Source organism: Heliangelus exortis, chromosome Z, assembly GCF_036169615.1.
Source record: "Heliangelus exortis chromosome Z, bHelExo1.hap1, whole genome shotgun sequence".
Lineage (NCBI taxonomy): Eukaryota > Metazoa > Chordata > Aves > Apodiformes > Trochilidae > Heliangelus > Heliangelus exortis.
In genome coordinates, this window is record NC_092454.1 from 33784017 (window position 1) to 33803052 (window position 19036).

Consider the following 19036-nt stretch of genomic DNA (forward strand, 5'->3'; position numbering starts at 1 on the left):
TTGCTATGGGCTTTTGAAACATGGTGCATGACTTCAATTTATTTTCTTTCTGTCCTGATAAACAACACCAGCTCCTTTCCATCCGCATTCCCCATAACATTCAGATGAAAGTATCAACCAGGGTATAAATCTATATTTTCTGGATTACTTTCTGCAAAGAACATTGGTGAGTTGGTTCATTTGTAGTATTACAAGAGGAAAAGTAGCTCAGTGAACCAGAGACGTGAAGCTGGAATGAAACACTTTTGTACGCATTGAAATATGCATGTAAGAGAGCACAAGAGATCTCCTCAAAAGTGAAAAAGAATAGAGGCTATGTTGGGAAAGCACCAAGTGTTAGGTTAGGGAGAAATGACATATCTAGAAATAGAAAGCCAAAAACAAATTCTCCAGTGTGTCTGTACAGACAAGTGTTGGCTTTCAAATGAGGAAGTGATTGTTTTTCAGAGTTAAGGAGCGCTGGTAGCTGCGTTCATTGTCTGTAACTGACTGGGAATGCTCAGCACATAGGAGTACAGAAACAGTCAAGGCAGATTTAACTTGTACAGATTAAGATTTAGTAGAAAACTATTAGTAGCAACAAGAATAATCGATTTAATGTCATAGTTACTTAAGTATATTTTACAAAAGATTCAGTGGATAAGCTATTAATTTTCACACACAGTAATGTGTTCAAAAACAGACAAAGCCAGGGCAGATTTCTGTAGTCACTTGTAAATAAACTGCATCTGAATCCACAAGAATTTTAAGAACAGCAGTGGCCTACTACTGCATTTGTGCACCTGAGTCAAGTTTTCTAAAGGTAATCTCGTTCTCTTTAGAAATAAATCCTAAACTTGGAATCACGTGCCAAAAAAACCCCCAAACCAAACCAAAAACACCAAAACCCAAGTTCAGTCAATTAATGCCCTTCAATTTCCCACAAGCAGATGTTTAGTGAGTAAAAACAGAAGTTATGCCCAGAACAATCTTTTGAGTGAAATATGTAAGATAAATACAACCCCCACAAATTCCAAACTTTTATGTTCTACATTCTTTGTAGAAGAATTCTACAGAATTCTCACATTTTAAGGAGTTTCAGTAGCAGATACAAGTAATTGTGCTAGGCATGTTACTATCTCCCATTTTTTAAAGAATGAACTGACACTTTTTGCCAGTCTAAATTTAATCCACTGCCACGTCTTTTTTCTTCAGTAGAGTTATATTTTTAACTGAGTTATTTTCTTTGTGCCAAGATACATGCAGAGCTGTTTCTTAACTAAACCGACTTCAAATTCAGCTTTACAAAATTGGGATTTTTTAATCTACACCTCCTTTGTTTTTCCCTAACTGCCACATCCTGCCTGATTCTATTTTTGTCTTTGTCTGAGTCATATTTGAGCTTATTGCATCTCTTCTGCTTTGCTTTAGACAAAGTTATGCATTTAAAATAACTAAATGAGTAGAACTTCAGAGAAGACTTATAGCTGTACTGTTTGCTGACCTATTTGTCATCTAGCGCGACTGCTGTTACAGAATGAGATTGTTCCTACTCATTGCCAATGTACTGGCAGATTCCTGTATCCTGATTATCTGCAGTCTTCTAATTCACCCTAGATGACTGGAGAAATCTGAAAGGTAGAAGTAATCTCCTAGATATATGTGTATTTTCTGACCTTAACCCATAGATTTACAAGTCCTTGGAAGCACAGTTAATGTTTAATTACATGCTGGAGAAAGAACAAGAGAATAATAGAAACAAGGATGACTGGTTATATGCCTTAATCACTCCTACTCACTCATCTTAATATGGTGGGAAAGGGACTAAAGAAAATGTAATCAAGCATTTATGCATAAATTACATAATAAAGCATTGGTTAGACAATTTTAGACTCTTAATTAACTCCACCAAAAATCTAGTTGATTTTCCTGATTTAATGGGTAGAAATTGGCTGCTCCTGACCTGTGCATTTTCTGCTGACTTGCCAGTAAAGCAACTTTTTTTTGTGTCTTGAAGGGATAGGTATATATGTTCCCTGTGCAGATGGTCTGTGTACCATTGCCATGGATGATAAGCAGAAGGTATCTTCTTTACATTGAACAACATCTGATTTAAAGGAGTAACAAGGGGTGACTGCAAAAAATTGTTCAGGTGAATCAGCCCTAGGGAAAGACTTGCCAGCTGTCACCCAAATGCACAGCTATGTCCTAAACAGTAGAAGAGTCTTTGGTATCTTTGTTTCTGTCTTTGTGAAGGGAATATATTGTGGTAAGATGAAAGTTGCAAGTGCTGTTGCCAGGTGTATGCAGTTTGTAAAGCAAGATAAATAAAAGGGTGTGAAATTCAAAGGATGTGAAATCTAGTTTTTTGTGGAGAATGAATTACAATGTGCAACTCCATGGTAATGGAAATGGAAAATGAACTTTGCATATTTCTACTGAGGACTCTGTCTTTAGCTGCTATTGGAAGAAATGGGATCTGAGCTGGGTTTCATTTACTAGCCTTCACTAAAGAGCTGCTTCTTCTTTAAGTTTTCTGAACTATTAATATGATGATTTGGCCTCGGGATTCTTGGCAGTTTCCTTTTTTTTTTTTCATTTGAGGAACTTAATGAAAAAGGAAATGTTACTTCCTGGTTGTTGCAGATAAACAAGTGTCAGGGAGAGAGATAAAACTGCCTGCCTCCCAGAAGTCATCATTGATACTGAGTGTCTGAAAGCCTGGCACAGAGATGCTAATTTGTTATAAAATACAAGGGTTTAAAGTGTATTGTACCATTTCCCCTTTGCAAATATCTGGAGGAGAAAAAAACCCAACAAAACACTGAAGTCCTTGGCTTTCACAAATGACTGAGCTTTCTTACTCCCTCCAGGGCGTCCTCAGCGCCCGACAGGCAGTGGGGATCGACGGCCTCACTGTAGCTGTGCCAGGACTTACCTGCCATGAGAAGTCGGGTGTGACAGTTCCGCGGGCTGCGGGAGGCGCACCCAGAGAATAAAGAAAGCTCAGCTGCGAGCGGCCGGTGTGGTGGATGAAGCTACGGGCGAAGCGGATTCCCGCGACTGGTCATGCTGATCCTGCAGCCCTGTAACAGCCACACGTCTCTCGGCCCCCGCACCCTCCCTCTCCTCCCGGCCACCGGCCAGGCGCCACAGTGACGGAAAAGAATACAGCTGCACAGCATTTGAGGCGGGCCGGGAGAAGCAGCCCCCGGCCGAGTGAAGGCCTTCCCGGCTTTCCCTCGCAGCCTTCTCCGGCGCCGCCACGACCAGCCACCGGTTCCGCTCCTACCCCTTGTGCGGCAGCGGCCCCGCGGCGGTGCCGCGCGATGGCGGAGGCATGTCGGGGCGCCTGCGCGAGGCCAGGGTGCGGCGGAGCGGGGGGGTCCGTGACGCGGTGCGGCGCGGGCAGGTTCCTGCCGCCGCTCGCTTGAAGACGGCGGGGGCGCAGAGCGGAGGCGCCCCCCGCCTGAGCGCCGCGGGGCGAGGGGCAGCGCTTCGGCTGCCGCAAAGGTGAAGCCTCTCACGGGCGGGCGCCGCTCTCGGCGATGGCAAGGTAGGGCGGAGCGAGCGAGCCAGGCGCCTGCAGGGAGGGTCCCGGGCCGGGCCGGGGTGGGGTGGGGCGGGGCGAGGCCGGGCCGGGCCGGGCCGGGCCGGGCTGGGCCGTTGTTCCGGAGCGTTGATCCGCTCGCCCGCGGGGCCTCCGTGGTGCCGGGCGATGGGCCGATGCCTGGCGGGCAGTGGCGGGTGTGCGTGTGGGCGCCCAGCCAGGGCAGCTCTCTCCGGGAACCGCGCCTTACGTGTTCCCACCTGCGGAGGTGGTTTCGGGCCCTACGGTAGGAGCCCAGCCTTCGGGGCCCGACCGAGGGGTCCGGTTATCCTGCAGCAAGGGTTGGAGCCGGTGTCCCGGTTGTGCTGTGGTCCGCCGGTGGCCGCGGGGCGTGTGCCTCTGCCCGTTCGCTTCCCGGCTGTGCGCGGCGGCACTGCAGCAAAACTTTTGCGCTCAGGGGATGGGGTAGTGGTGGGTGGTCTTATGGTCTCCTGCTTGGGGTCGTAACAGCGTGGCGGTGTCATCCCTGTCCTGCTGGGAGGGGATAACCTGGTTTGGGCATTGCGTGGAAAACGGGCCGGCTGGAATACCACTTGCTTAATGTGCCGTGCGGCATCGCCTCCTGAGCGTCTGTTTGACTTCCCTCTCCTTAGGCAGGTGTTTGCTAATTTTTTTTTTTTTTTTTTTTTTTTTTAATTTTTTTAATTTTTTTTTCTTTTTTTCTCCTGCCTCTTTCGGTTGTGGAAATCAGGCATACCAAAAATTTCTCTAGGTTTCGGCTCAGATGCTCTACAGAGAATCTGATAAACAGGCTGCGTATCAGAGAGTGGGGTCGTGTTTTTCTTTAGCATAAGCTGTTTTCGAACACTGAGCTTGGTTAGATGTTTACAGATCCTGACCTGGGTGAATTGCCATTGAGTCCACTGAGAGGTATAATCTTTCCCTGATATGTTATGGGCAGAGGTGAAATTCTTCTTTGCACATGTGTGGTATAAAAACATTGTGAAACTTAAGCATATACTTGTGGTATGGATGTTGATTTTTGTGTATTTATTTTTCTGTCATAAGGGATTTAGCTCTCCAACGAATTATGTTCTTATAGAGGCAGTTCACACTAATTATTCTACAAGTTATAGTTCATGACAAGGTTTTTCTGTTTTGCGTGTAGGTTTCAGCGTGTATTTCGCTGCTGGTAATAATCATTGGTGACAGAATAGTGCTGATGGGATAGCCCCACCTTCTGGTTAATCCTTCAGTCCACGTTGTGGCCTAAGAGTTTTTCTGGAAATTATATCTCATGGTGTGCATTGTGAGCGCAAATGCAAGTCTGTTTTAGAATATCTTTTAAATTTTGGATCTGGGGAGTAGCAAGATAGCTTTTCTGGATACCTTTCTATTTAATGTCAAGATAATTTGTTACATGCCCCTGTTTCATTAGAAAAAAATTATTGTTTCCCAATGTTTCAATTCACTACTATTTTGTTAAGGGTAGTCCTCTTCCCTTCCCTCATGAAAATAAGTTTCTAAATTTGTTTTTTTCAAAAATGCAGGGAAGGATCCTAAACCAAAGAGTAGTCTTTGAGTGTGCGGTGACACCTGATCTGTGTGTGAAAAGTGTTACCTGATACAGGGCTTAGCTCTTGGTTCAGGTTTTGAAGATGGCAGTGCTCATGCTTATCTTTCATATTCAATAAATTCACAAGCTGTCTTCCAAATGGAAGCTTTTGAACTTGAAAAATATATTGTTGTCTTATACGAGATGGTAGCGTGTAATCAGTTGATTTATATTATTTACTTATGCTGGGAGCAATTTTTCTGTAATTATGTGTGGGCAGTGACAATGAACAACAGGAAAACTCAGAAGAAAGTTCTCCATAGTCCTCTTGGCTTACAGTAGCAGGTTGCTGTTCCACCTCACATTTAGGTTTTAAAATAGGGAAGACATTCAGATCCTCACTTAACAATTTATCAGCAATGTATCTTAGAATTAGAGACTTTGCAGTCTTTAGAATTCATGGTGATACTCTGCTGGACAAGTCTGGGAACCACCTGTTTTTTGGCTCTTGGTATGTTAGTTGAAACTTCTTGAATTCCAGTACCAGCACACTGCTTGCTCTTAGAAGATTGCTTCTGTGATAGGAATTCCTAATGTCTGAAGAAACCGAATGCTGCTCAAGTTGCCCTGTAGTAGAACTGCACAAACTGAAGAGTTTAAGCTCCTTAAACAACTTAAAGGGGAAGTCAGGTTTCTTGGAGTGAGTATGAGAGCTGCTTGGAGAGTGCTTTGGAGGGATTTGTAATGTCAGTGTATCTTTGGGTATGTTCTCAAGCTCTGTCGCTGTCAACAGCTTAACTGCCCCATATCCCATGCAAAGCATCAAGAAGATTATGAACTCCTCAGTGTATGTCCTGGATACATGGAAGAGTCAGCATGGCTTACATTTGGAAATACAGTTTTGTAACACTTAAACATAGCAAGAGTAGAAGTACAGGAAAGGGAGCACACAAACATCCTTCTTTTCTCTTGCAGCAGCCACAGAGATGAAAGTAATTCTTAAAGCTTAATGCAATAAAAGGCACATGCTAGTTTTCAATACATCTTAAAAAAACCTTAGAATTGGAAAACGGTATGTGGAGGGGTTTGCATACTGGAGGTAGTAAGACTGCTTTAATTGCTTTGAGTGCTCAGTGTTACAAATCAAGGTTTTGAAAGTGAAAATGGTTGCTGAAGAGTTTTATGGGTTGGAAAAATAATGTGTTTCTGTGTACTTGTGAGGTTGAAGGGCTGGAAGCATGCATATATATATATGCATATATATATATATATATTTTTTTTTTTTTTTTTTAAAAAGTTTTCCCAGTTTAAAACCAGGCTTGAAGATTTGCTTAAACTTCGCTGATGAAGTAGCAAGTTTAGATATTTAGGTTATTTCTTTGCAGGCAGACCTTAGCCATCAAGACAGTGTAAGCCAAAGGAGCAGTTGCTGCTTTCCAGCCAAAGGTGCTGGAAAGCACTTCTGACATTTAGCACTGTATGTTGAAGCATCTCCAAAAGCTGGGGATAGTTACTGAGTTTCCAGTAGTTCAGTATTTGGTGTAGGGAAACGCTTAGTTTCTGCTTTTGTTGTCTTTTCCCTCCTGTCTATTTTTATTGCCCTCATCTCCCTGTGCCATACACCTTCTACATGCTAGCTGGGAAAGAAGTTGCTGACTTATGCAATGGTTCTGTCAACATAAATCATGCAAGCTTTGAATATGATACTCTGTAAGCCTGGTGAAGGCAAGTTTGTTGTGTCCTGAGTAACTTTATGCTTGCCACACAGATAACTTTCTAGGAGTTTCTTTCCAGACAAGAAGTGAAGTACAGTTTTCTTATTTTGCAATGTTCCTGATAAATGTGGTTTTTACTTTTTTTTTCTTTTCTTTTTTATACAAATTTACTTAGAGTTAACCAGTATTAAGTAATTACAGCTTTTTTTTTAGCTATATGTATCAGGCTTTGTTTTTACGGTTAAGTGGACTAGTGGTAATTGGCTGCAGGACATAGTTGGAAAGCTGCTGCACAGGGCTTTGGTGCTTCAGTCTTCTGTGAAGCCTTATGTCATTTTGGGTGTCATTATATACTGCAGTTTATCCAGTTGCATCAAAAAGTCAGCACTTAGCTATAATGCAGCCATGGGTAAACATCAGCTGACTTTTTCTGTTCCCTACTATAAATATTTATAGCAAAAGGTACAAGGAAAAGGCAGTAGCTGATTTTTTAGAAGTATTTTTTATTTGAGTAGTAGAGGTTGTTAGCTGTTTTATTCTGAATTTGAAAGCTTTCAGCTTTTTCACTGAAAGTGTAATTTTTAAATGCTGCTTAGGGGAGTTGGTTAGCTTTAGTCATTAGATACAGGACATTTTTCTGCCATTTCCATATGAAGTCTTAAAATTACACCTGGAAGGAAAATGTTTCTATTTTTTATACTACGTTGATCAAATTTGTTCTCATGGAAGACATATTTTCAGTGTACTCTTTTATGTTAATTCTTTTGATGAGACTAAAAGCTTTTTGTATTGCTGCAAATCAGAGTAGTAGGAAGAGATAACTGTTCAGTGTGTACTCAGAGCCATTCTGTCCTAATTTATAATTTTACTTAACAAAGAGCTGGTCCTGAAAGTCTGTCTCTCTGTGCTGTCGACTAAGACTTTAATTCTTCTGAGACTTGGGAAAAGTAAGATTGGAGATGGGGTGGGAAGTCTGTGTTTTTGTTTTCCACTGCTTGCAGAAGAAAGTTTAGGAACTATGCTAGGAATAGGCAGCTTCAGAAAACAGATGTTCATTGCTGCAGTAGTTTTAGCTCTGCATTTATTTGGGTTCTGTTTACTAGATTATGGTTGACTACCATGTAGAATTTGGCAACTTGATTGTGTATCACTAGAGTTTATGGGTGGACTACAGATAACCAACACTTTTAGGTATTGCACTGTGGATTGGGTTTTCAGGGTATGAAACAGTTGTATGAATAACTGTGCATCTCAGTTGTTTGAGAATTTTAATCTAACATTAGGTTTCATATTTTTATTAAGGAAGTAGTGCTTATCCAGCAACTCTGCTAGTTTGTAAGACTTTGAGAAAGAAAAGCTTTCTGACAAAAGAACAGTTCTCTTAAAAAGAATACTTGTGGAAATTGTATGAATTGTGTGAATTAGGGTTCAATATGTTGTGTGTGAATGACTAAATGATTACTGTGCCTGAGGGGTTATTTAATGTATAATTTTTAAGCCTTTTGCAAAGGGACCTTCATCCTTAAGTACAAGAGGGTTGAGACAGTGAAGGCAGAACCACTGTATTAATAGCAGTGGCCAGTCTGTACTCTTGCAAAAGGAAGAACGTTGTGCTATTGTGGTGAATGTTTCTTGTAAAGCATCAAGTAACATACTTCAGTTTTCCATGGGTTATTTGTGGGGTTTTTCCATATGTAGGCTGCTGGTTATCATGGTGTTGACCTGCTCTGTTCAAGCATTCTGTCTCATTTGCTTTTTGTTACTGAGATGGTGACTCTTACATTCTCATGTTGCTGCTTATCCTAAATTGTGAACATGGGGCCTGCTTCTTCAAGTGTAAGTTTACTTAGGTAAATAGTCTGTTCCTGCAAAAAATTACTTCTATGTTTTAAAATGTAAAACACAAGTAATATTTTCGAATTAAAATTGCCTAGACCACAAAGAATGCAGTAGGTTTTTTGTATAATTGTGTTTTAACACCCTTTTTTAGTGTCTTGAAAAAGACTATTTTGACCTGTGAGAAGCTTCTGAGACTTTGGGCTAGGTATAATTATGTACTATCAAAAACCTATTTGCTTTTCATTTAATCTACACTAGGACCAAGTGGATTCCCATTTTTCTGTGAGTAGCAGAAGTGTCTTCTGGAAGCATACACCAGAATGCAATAATGTGATCGAATGGAGGGGTTTGATGTATTTTTTTTCTGGCTATCATCTAGGAAATTTTACATGTTTTCTCAGTTCATATCTAGGGTTTGTTACCGAATTGTCTGGTTTTAAAGTTCCTTTTGGCATAGTTCTCTACAATTAACTGTTTTGGAGGCTTCCTCTGCTAGATACAGACAATAAACCTGAAGCTTTGTTCGTGAGTATGTTTTGACACATGGTTTTTGCAACTATATTTATGATATTTATTTTGCATCTATATTTATGATAATATAGAATCTTCCTCTAGTATATGGTGAACAGACTAGAAAACCAGGCCCTGCTGTATGAAGCAGTATCATGCACTTTCTGCCCTTACCTTCCTATCAATCCTTTATTAAATAATACTGAAATAATTTTAAGTAGTTTGGAAGTGGATTGCTGGTACATGAATTTTTATCTTTTCTTTTTCTACCCTGCGCTTCCTTACTGGTTTGGTTTGGTTTGGGGTCTTTTTTTTTTTTTTTTTTTTTTTTTTTTTTTTTTTTTTTGCAAAGGTTCTTGTGCTTTTTGTTCATCATTTCGCCTTTAACTGGAGCATTTGAACATCAATGCTTACTGTAATACTTTGTGGTGAATTTATAGCAAAATAAATGAAGACCTTACAATTCAAGACTGTTCAGCTTTGTGGCTGGCTCCACTTGTACAGCAGTTCAGTACACTGTAGTATGTAGACACTGTTGGCACTAGCAGACTGTCCATCATATGTCTGACAGCAAGTCAGTGCTGCAAGCTAAATGGCACTTGGCTACTTGAATTCAAGAATGTAATTTTTCTCCCCAGCAAGACCTGCAGCCTGGTTCAAATAATTCAGACCTTACAATCTGTGAAACTGTCTGCATTGTAGTGGACACAACTCTTCTCTTTTAACTATTATTTTTCCTTTAAAGGAAGTCAAGATAGTTCACACTTGAAGAGTACTTGAGCAAATCTAGGACACCCATTAAATTCAGTCAAGCTGGAATTCTTGTGAAGAGCTGAGCATTTACTTCCTGGCTCCTGGTAAAGTATTCTGCTTTCAGGTAAGTCTGGAAATAACCTTGCTTCATACTTTGTCTGCTTTATGCTTTTAGCAATTGCATAGTGAAGTTTACTAGTAATAAAAACCTGATGATTACATGTGCTGAACAACAAGGATTTCTGAGGAGTCATACAGATTTTGCCAGGCTGTGTGTGTGCTTGACTGTTTTTTTTTTGTTGTTTTTTTTTCCCCCCTGCATTTTCCAAGAGAATAGGTGCTTTATTTTCTTGATTCTCATCGCCTGTGTCTTTCAGCATAATCTTTTCCCCTATACTCTGTCTACCATCTTAAAACTAGCCACTGTGCCATTTGAGGATGTGTGTTTACTTAGCAGTGCAAGTATTTGTCATTCATACTAGATCTCAAATGGAAGTACTGAAGTTGTTGATGGCCCTGTAGAAGGCAACCTTAATTGCTTGGAGGCACCATTTGAGGAAACAGTGTACCCTGAGGACACCATGTCCTTAAAAGGATAGGAAAATTGAGTCTATGGTTTCTGTCCAAGAAATATATTCTGGTCTTGCTTAAGTAAGAAGACCAAACACTTCCATGTTTTTCACCGTGCCTCTGTTCCTAGTTATACTATAGCTATATGAAACGGCAGAAATAAGTATCTTGTGGCGTCTCACAAGATTGTCAAATGAGTTTTCAACATGTGTATGATGTGGCTTCATGAAAAACTGATAAAATTCTGTCATGGATACGAAACTATTGTCAGTTAAGTACCTGGTACTGTTCTGTTATAATCAGACTCTCTAAGCTTGGTAGGACTGCATTATAATGCAGAACTTGACTCCATACTTAAATTTACAGTACTTTTATTTTAAAAGCTGGATCAAATAGAGAAGAGAGAAGAACATGTGTCAATGTGGAGAAATGAAATCAATGCAAATTAACGTAGTTAGCATTTCTAGTGTAGAGACTTCCACTACTGTGATAGCATTTCATCGTGAAAGAATAAAATATATTGATTTTATATATTTGTAGTTGTTTAATATTTTCCAGGTTATCAGAGATGGCGATCTGAAGAATCAGGCTTCCGATATGAGCAAAATAAAAACATCATCTGAAAAAAGGTAAATTTAAAGCTACAGTGGCTTTTCCATGTTAAACTTCTTGAGTTTTGTGAAAAAAGTCTATCTTAATAATATAAATAAAATACACATTTAGTCCCTAGTAAAATGTGTAAGTTGATGTCCTGTAGCACTGAGGGAGTCAATTTGGAGTAACTTCACATTTTATAAATAACTTTTTAAATTGAAAGTTTTAGTGTTAGACATGTTCAACTATAAAATATGTTACTTTTTAAAAGCAATTATCAATTACTATAATTGTTTCATGCAAATATTGGAAATTGGAAAGAAGAAATTAAAGGATAAGTGTATAGTATTGTCTAAAAAGCCATGAACTTGTCACCAGATATATCTCACTTGGATGACTAGTTGGCCATATATCTGTCAGGAAGACCAGCTGTGGTGTTCCTCCAACTCTGAAGATAATTGTTCGGCTGGCCTTCTGAAGTTTCTTCTGGTGCTCCTTAGTCATGGTTTTTATAACCAAAGAGTAGAGCCTCTGTGTAACTGCCAGTTACTACACAATGTTCTTATGAGAGGGTTTTTATATACACACACAAAGCTGAAGCAGCAGCTCCCTTGCAAATTGGCTTCTATGTGGGTTGACTCGTGGTTGTTTTGATTGTGGAACTGGTGAAGATAAGTCGAAGTTGGTCAGTTTGTTTCATTAAAATCATGTCTTTATTTTTGAGTATTTCAAGTTCAGTGGATAAATGGAGGAGCAGAAGTAAACAAAACAAAGCTTATGCAAATAATACCGTTCTCATGTTGTTCAACCTGGTTTTGTAACAGGTTGACAAAGGCTTGGAGGGATTACACTTTATTTATAAAAGGAAAGTAATATCACAGCAACCAAGACAGTTTTAATTTTGATTAAAAAATACTTTAAAATCAAAATCTGGAAATAACTGTAAAGATTATATACTTCACAGTATAAAGCTATTTTTATTTAAATTCTATAATTAAAACAACCATTTCTTCTCACTGATGTTGTAATAAGAGCTGGTAAATATCATCAGTAATCTGACATTGCTTTCTGCTTATAATTGTGTTGAAAAGTAAAAATGATGGAAGCAGTTTCCTCAGCAGCTGTTGTATCAATTTGTTTTCACAGCAGTACAGTCTTTGTCATCAGCTACCTTTTCCCCCTTATTTTAACATTTATGTCCACATATAAATTGATTATTTTAGCAAAGTTAACTGTGACTGCCATTCGTATGTTAAATATTTTTCTAAAAATTGCATTATTGTGGGATATGATTCTCAAAACTCTTCTGAATAGCTGTTATGGTCTAAAATTGGAGAGCAAATTAAAAAATTTCTGGACTGACTTGGTTTTGAATAGTGTAAATATTTAAATTAATTATTTCACTGAACTCTGTCTACCTATATGAATACCTGGTTTGAAATGTTTCTTATATTAAAATAGATTTTTCAAGGTAATTCTGTGATGTCAAAATATCTCTGTGTTTGTTCAAAATGAAATCAAACTGATGATGGCTTTGGACTGCCAAGGTCTTTTTGTTAAAAATGGTGTTCTTTTTCCTCAGCTAGTGAGTGCTGGTTTGCTCTCTTCATGAATGACAATATTTGCTCTCACTTTCTAAACACCAGCCTATTAAACAAGCAGTGTTTGTACCTGTATCTGGACTTGATTTGCTGCAGCCAATTTCCCTGTTCACAGTTGCTCTTGGAGATGCTGTTCTATATAATGAGTCTGCTGCAATGCAGGCTGTGCAAAGTCTGTAAGTTTGCCAGAATAAAGGAGAATTAGGACTTCTTTTCCAATTGAGATAATATACAAAGGGAAATAAGCCATTCCTCTTCTCACAGACACGGAAGTTCTGTGAGTGGTGGTTTGTTTTTTTTCTGATCTAGGTAGAAAAATGAATGGAAAAAAATCTTTCTTGTAGTGTTTCTACCAGTTCTCGGACTATGTCTCTGCTGTCACAGCTGGAGAAGATCAATTTGGACTCTGTATTAAGGGAAGCAGACAATGCCAGATATATTACAGCAAAGATCCTTCATCTGGTTCAGAGTCAAGGTAAGTATCTAACTTCTGTGGGTTTAGTAGTTTTTCTTTTGAGCCTTCTTGCTTGCATTTCTTCCTTGATGGACTTTTCTTCAGTTTTTATTTCTGTTTGGTGAACTTGATTATCCATGGTTTTGTCATTGATTGTTGAAAGCACCTGTTTAAGGCTTTCTCTAATACTATTGTAGCATAGTATTGCTTACACTGAGTTCATTTTGTATTGTCAAACAGCTGTAATTTTAGTAGTAATTCACAGCATATATATATGTATGTATACACACATTTATATGTGTATGTATATATATGAGAAGCAAAAGTATCTGGGAGAGACCTTTCCTATAGATTTTTTCTTTACAGTTTTTCTTTCTCAGGGCATGACAAAACTGTTGAGCAAGTGAAGGCAAAAATGAGTTTTAAAAATCACTGAAGTAATTTAGTTTGCTTTATATACTGATGTGCAATTTCTAATAGATTTTAGCATTTGCAGTGTAGATTTTCTGATCAATCTGTATATCTTCACTTTTGTTTTTCTGCAAGGTAGTTTATTAAAATGAAAATGGTCTTTTTTCACTGGCAGAAAAAACCAGGAAGGAGATGACTGCTAAGGGTTCCACTGCAATAGAAGTTATCCTGTCAACCCTAGAGGTATAACCCTCAGATCAGTATGGTTATGGGTACACAGCAGATTTCCTGTTCTTTACAGAGCTTTGTGTCATTAAATATGTTGTTATCCTAGTTAGTCTCCAAAGCTTGTGTAGGACTGTGATTAGATATGTTTTTTTAGTATCATAACCTACTTAAGTATTTCTCTCCCTTGTTCCAAATATCCTAATAACTTATTTGTCAATTATCAGTTCTAATTAATATGCTGTACTACAAACTAGTGGCTTTTTTGTGGGTAATTCTGGCTTGCCTATTGGAATGGTTGGAGGGATTGTAACATCTTGAGTTATGCTTGATTTAGTGGTGCCACTTGTCTGAACTTTTAAGTACTTAAGCCACTGTATTAGACTTACACAGTAAACTAAGAAATATCTCTGGTTTTTGTTGCAGAACACAAAAGATCATCAAACTATTTTAAATATATTGAATATTCTCATTGAGGTAGTCTCAGCAGGTAAGTTCTCATTATGGGGCAATTTTTTATTATATTCCTGTATTCTTCTGCAGACTTTAGTTGGCTTGGTATTTTTGTTTGCTTTTTTGTTTGCGTTTGTTTGTCTTCTTTTCAAATGTTTGGTAAAGCTAATATATACACAAAATGAGAGGCTGGCTCCACCACTCAAATAATCATACACAAATAATTTATATCTCTATGACAAGCATGTTGTTGTGTAAAGCACTTGCATATCAAGAAAATACTGCTATTCCAAAGACTTTGTTTATGATAACAGTAGCTCAGATACTTCATTGTCCTTTGGTTTCTGAAATACCAATTGGGTGTTTCTTTTCTAGGTGGTGGTCGGAGGGCAAGTGTCTTAGTCAATAAAGGAGGGACACAGATATTATTGCAGCTCCTTTTAACTGCTAGCAAAGACTCATCACCAAATGAAGAATTAATGGTGCTTCTTCATACTCTTCTTGCAAAAATTGGTCCAAAAGGTGATAATGATGTCCTTAAGTAATGTAGTTTAATACTTTGCAATTTTATAATTGAAATGTAAGAAAAGAACTCTTTCTATTATTGTTTAAGTATCCATGGACTTAGATAGAGGAGAGGAGAACAAAATGAAGAGTACAATAGAGGGAAGGAAAGAATGGTGAAAAGTAGACATGAAGACTCAATATTATCAGTAGAGGGAATTCATGGTTCATTTAACTTTTTTTTTTTATGGTAATTTCAAAATCGGTGTGATTGATCATATATTTCTTTGATATCAGACAAAAAGATTGGCATGAAAGCAAGAATTAATGGTACCCTGAACATACCATTGAATTTAGTGAAGCAGAATTTGCAGAACCACAGGCTGATATTGCCATGTCTTCAAGTATTAAGAGTTTATGCAACCAACTGTAAGTATTGCAAATAATTATTTTCTTCCCCAGGTGATGTAAAATTTTTACCCAGAGGGTGTTAAAATACCAGAGCTGTGTTTAATGTTAGATGTTGAAAATTACTGTTTATTGTCTGAAAATTTGTTTTTTTAATTATTGTATTGCTTGAATTCTAATAAAAGCTGTGAAACATGTTTGTATTTCTTGTGTTTGTTTTATTTTCAGTGTGTGTGTGTATATATATATGTATATATATAGTTGGCAGGGTTTTAACTAGTGCTATTAGAGATGTGGCATATTGAGTAATCTAATTTGTATAAATTCTGATGTTTAAGATCTAAACCAGAAACACTAATATTATGCTTGTAACAGCATTTCAGAGTAATAGAGTATGCTCTTACTGTACATGCTTTTTGGTTTTCTTTTGCTTTTTATTGTTTTACTTAATTCCCAGTTGCTTATTTAAAGCTTGTTTTGTGTAGGAAATACTTTGTTTCTTTATTTAACCTTTCTGTTATTCCTTGTGTTCAAGTGTCCAACTACTGGCCTAATGTTCTTCCACAAGAGCCTAATCCACTGCTTGGGCAGGCTGTAGGAAGCTTATGAAAATATTGTGATTGTCACCATATGTTTTCTGTAGGTTAGGTGCCACTGAGCTTAAGTGGCCATTAATCCACTTAAAGTGCAAGAATTAAAAAAAAAATAGCCATATTCCTCCAAGATAACTGGTTTTATGATCAATAATTCAATTTTTCAGGACATTCATATGTGCACCTGTAATTCATAAAGCTAAAATACTTATAAAATGTGTAAGCTTTTTTTGTGTTGAGTTGTCTGATATTGAGATAAGATGCCCCTAAAAGGAAGACTGTAATACATATAGTTACGTATCATAGCTGAAAACTTTCTTCATCCTTAAAAAGGGAAATTGAACTGATTGGAACTCATTTGGATTCTGCCTAAATAATTTGTGTATTTCTGTATTACCCACTGCTTATAAAGAGAAAAAGTAAATAGTACTGCCCATCAGAATGTAATAAATTACTAAAGTTTGTGTACAGTTGCTACCAGAATGGATTCCTAATTTGGCTTTAGATTCTAGTTGGGTAACATGGCAACTTGGGTTCAGATACTAAACAACTACTAATTAACAGCGCTCATGTCAAAGTCAGCTTTTAGTCGCTAGCTTCCTACTTTGTTAGGAGTGCACATTGATAAACTCATTCAGGAACTGAATTTCTATGCCTGTTTCCTGTTTCAGCAGGTTGTGTTTCCACTGTGCATTTAGCATGAGTTCTTAGCATGATTTCTTTTAATTTCCTCATTTTCAAATATTTTAATAATTTATTTTATGGTAGCAGGTATGCATAATGTATTTCAGGAGAACTTATACCAAATGGCATTTCTAAATTCTACAGTGAACCACTTGGCTTTTAAATCCTGATAGACAGATCTGTTTATCCCAGTATTGAAGGGATACTGGCAAGTGTTGATGTCTTGATAAATGTGAAATTTTTTTGGAAGAAAATTATTTTTATTATGTATGTTAATAGTAAAAACCTGAAGCATGCATTGGAAGTAGTAAATGATTGTAATGCGGTGACTAATTTTTACTTTCTTTTCCAAGTTTATCAAGATTGCATTATCACACTAATTATGTGCAGAGTTGTGCCTGCTTGTCAGTGTCTATTAAAGCACAAACATGTCTAAAATTTTATACTTTAGAATTGAGTCTCATGGATTTTATTTAGTGTATTGATTTTCTTTTTCTTTTGCCTTATTACGTTATTTTAAAATGGATTGGTTTTAATTCTTCCAGCTGTAAATGCAGTGTCCCTGGGAAAGAATGGAGTAGTAGAACTGATGTTCAAGATCATTGGCCCTTTTAGTAAAAAGAACACTAGCCTTATGAAGTAAGTAATATCTCTTTACTATAGTGTTTGGAAAAACCTTAGGTACATTTCAGAACTTACTTATAAATGAAAACTAGTATTAGACAAATCAAATCTAACTCATATTTAGAAGCTGGATTGAAGGGAGATGAGGAGAACCACAAATCTGATAGCTGAATTTTTTTCCTGTAGAGTAACACAAAATATTTTAATGTCTAGTTACAGTACTGATAAAAGAATATAAATGTTTTGTGTTTTTTGTCCCTCATAGTCCTGCATGGAAACTGTACAGTACTTATTGCCAAATCAGGACAGATAAGATAATTCCAATTGAACTGGCTGTCACATCTCTTTTGTGTATTTAGTGACACTACATGTTTGATTTTTGTAATAGAATTTTCTTTCTGTTTTACTTCATAGGAATTAAGGACTGAGAGCAAAACCATATAACAGAGTAGGAAGCACCATCAACATCTGTCTAATAGGCTATTGTGTTTTATAAACAAATTCACTGCATACCTTAAAGAGGTGACTTTAGATTTTATGAGCTCCCCACCTCCCCCCCCGCCCCATATTCTTCTAAGCTTGTTTTGTGATTTTATTTTTTTTTTAATTGAAATTAGGGAGAAAATAGGTAAGTGGATCTAAGTGGAGATAGCCCTTTCTTTATATTCTATAGCCTTTCTCAAATACATACCTGAGAAATTTTCATCTGGTTAGCAGAATAATAATTTCATGATATTCATATTCTAACTTAACAAAAACAAAAAAAAAATTGTATGTTACCTAAGTCTAGTATTTGTGGCCAGTAGAGTATTTTTTTTAAAAAAAATGCCATGGCCCTGTAAACCACAGCTAATAATTGACATCTAAACTTACTATTCCATCATGTGAGCAATCATGATAGACTTTTTTATGGTCTAAAATCAGATGTATTAAATCTGTCTTTACAGCATGGGTAAAAATAAGTATGTTTTCAAGTTGCATATCTTGTCTAATTGAGACAAGATTTTAGTGTACATGAAAAATTTTACACTGATGATATTTAATGGTAGTACTGATTGATGAATGTCACTATTCAATATATTCATACACTGCCAGTTTTTCCTAGTTTTCTGGTTTCTAGTTTTGGAAGTACTTGTGCTGCTGCTAACATGAAAACATGAATTTCAGAAGTATCCCATCCGTTGTGTCTGGTTGATAAATATTATATTGTCACATATGGTGGTTTGACTGCAAAGGCTGAAAGTTTGTATAGCCACTGCAGCGATATTTAAATTTTGGTGTCAGACTTCAGCTCTAGCAGAGATACACGATACTTTAGTAAAATAAAATTTTTAAAACAAAGTTTATGTGCAACAAGTAAAACATGAGGATAGATGCTAAAATAAATCCATTAGCAGTGCATATTTTGTATAGCTTTATAGTGTTGTAGATTAAGCTTACTGGTTGGTGTTGTTTTGACTTTTCTTGTTATGTTAACAGGGTTGCTTTAGACACACTTGCTGCATTGCTAAAATCAAGTAAGTGTTTGACTGCAAGAAACTGTCTAGTTGAGATCTATTTGTATGTGTATATATACACAGAGTAAAACTCATATTAAGCCTGTGGCCAAAGCAAAATCAAGGCTTGGAAATTTAGGAACAAAACTGCATTTTTTTTTCTGCAGTGTCTGTTGCTTTAATATGTATGTGATATCTACATATATATTTAATAGTTACCATCACCTCAGTTACACAGCAGAAAGACTGCATTGCTTCTGCAGAACTGATCTGTACCCAAGGGGGAGAAATGGCTTTTTACCTCAGCTCTTTGGTAATGGATATCTGTATCTGAACTCCTATGCATCTTTATGCATACATCTGAAAATATCTTTTGAAAATACAGGGTTTCTTCAGGTCCCTTTCTGACTAATTAGGTCTTGGGTCCTAATATCAAGTCTGTCAGTGATGCTCATGAAGTAGAACCAAGGGTAGCCATGGTCTTCAGACAGTGACTATCTCAGCCTGCAGCAGTCAAT

The 19036-nt window shown here is 37.5% G+C and overlaps 1 protein-coding gene across 12 annotated transcripts in view; it reads left to right on the forward strand.

Moving 5' to 3' along the window:
- Window positions 1-3158: 3158 nt before the first annotated feature.
- Window positions 3159-19036, forward strand: part of AGTPBP1 (ATP/GTP binding carboxypeptidase 1) — a 63511-nt gene continuing 47633 nt past the window's right edge. For 2 of the 12 annotated variants that reach the window (XM_071732128.1, XM_071732130.1), the window contains exons 1-10: window positions 3160-3492; window positions 9894-10025; window positions 11030-11100; window positions 13011-13141; window positions 13707-13774; window positions 14183-14246; window positions 14585-14731; window positions 15011-15142; window positions 16944-17037; window positions 18502-18539. In XM_071732128.1, coding sequence (XP_071588229.1) covers window positions 11069-11100; window positions 13011-13141; window positions 13707-13774; window positions 14183-14246; window positions 14585-14731; window positions 15011-15142; window positions 16944-17037; window positions 18502-18539 — 706 coding nt within the window. In that variant the 5' untranslated portion in view covers window positions 3160-3492; window positions 9894-10025; window positions 11030-11068. Of the gene's footprint in view, window positions 3493-3658; window positions 3816-9728; window positions 9770-9893; window positions 10026-11011; window positions 11101-12975; window positions 13142-13706; window positions 13775-14182; window positions 14247-14584; window positions 14732-15010; window positions 15143-16943; window positions 17038-18501; window positions 18540-19036 lie in introns of those variants that run through there. The other 10 variants (XM_071732122.1, XM_071732129.1, XM_071732134.1 and 7 more) reach the window with 9 other exon arrangements.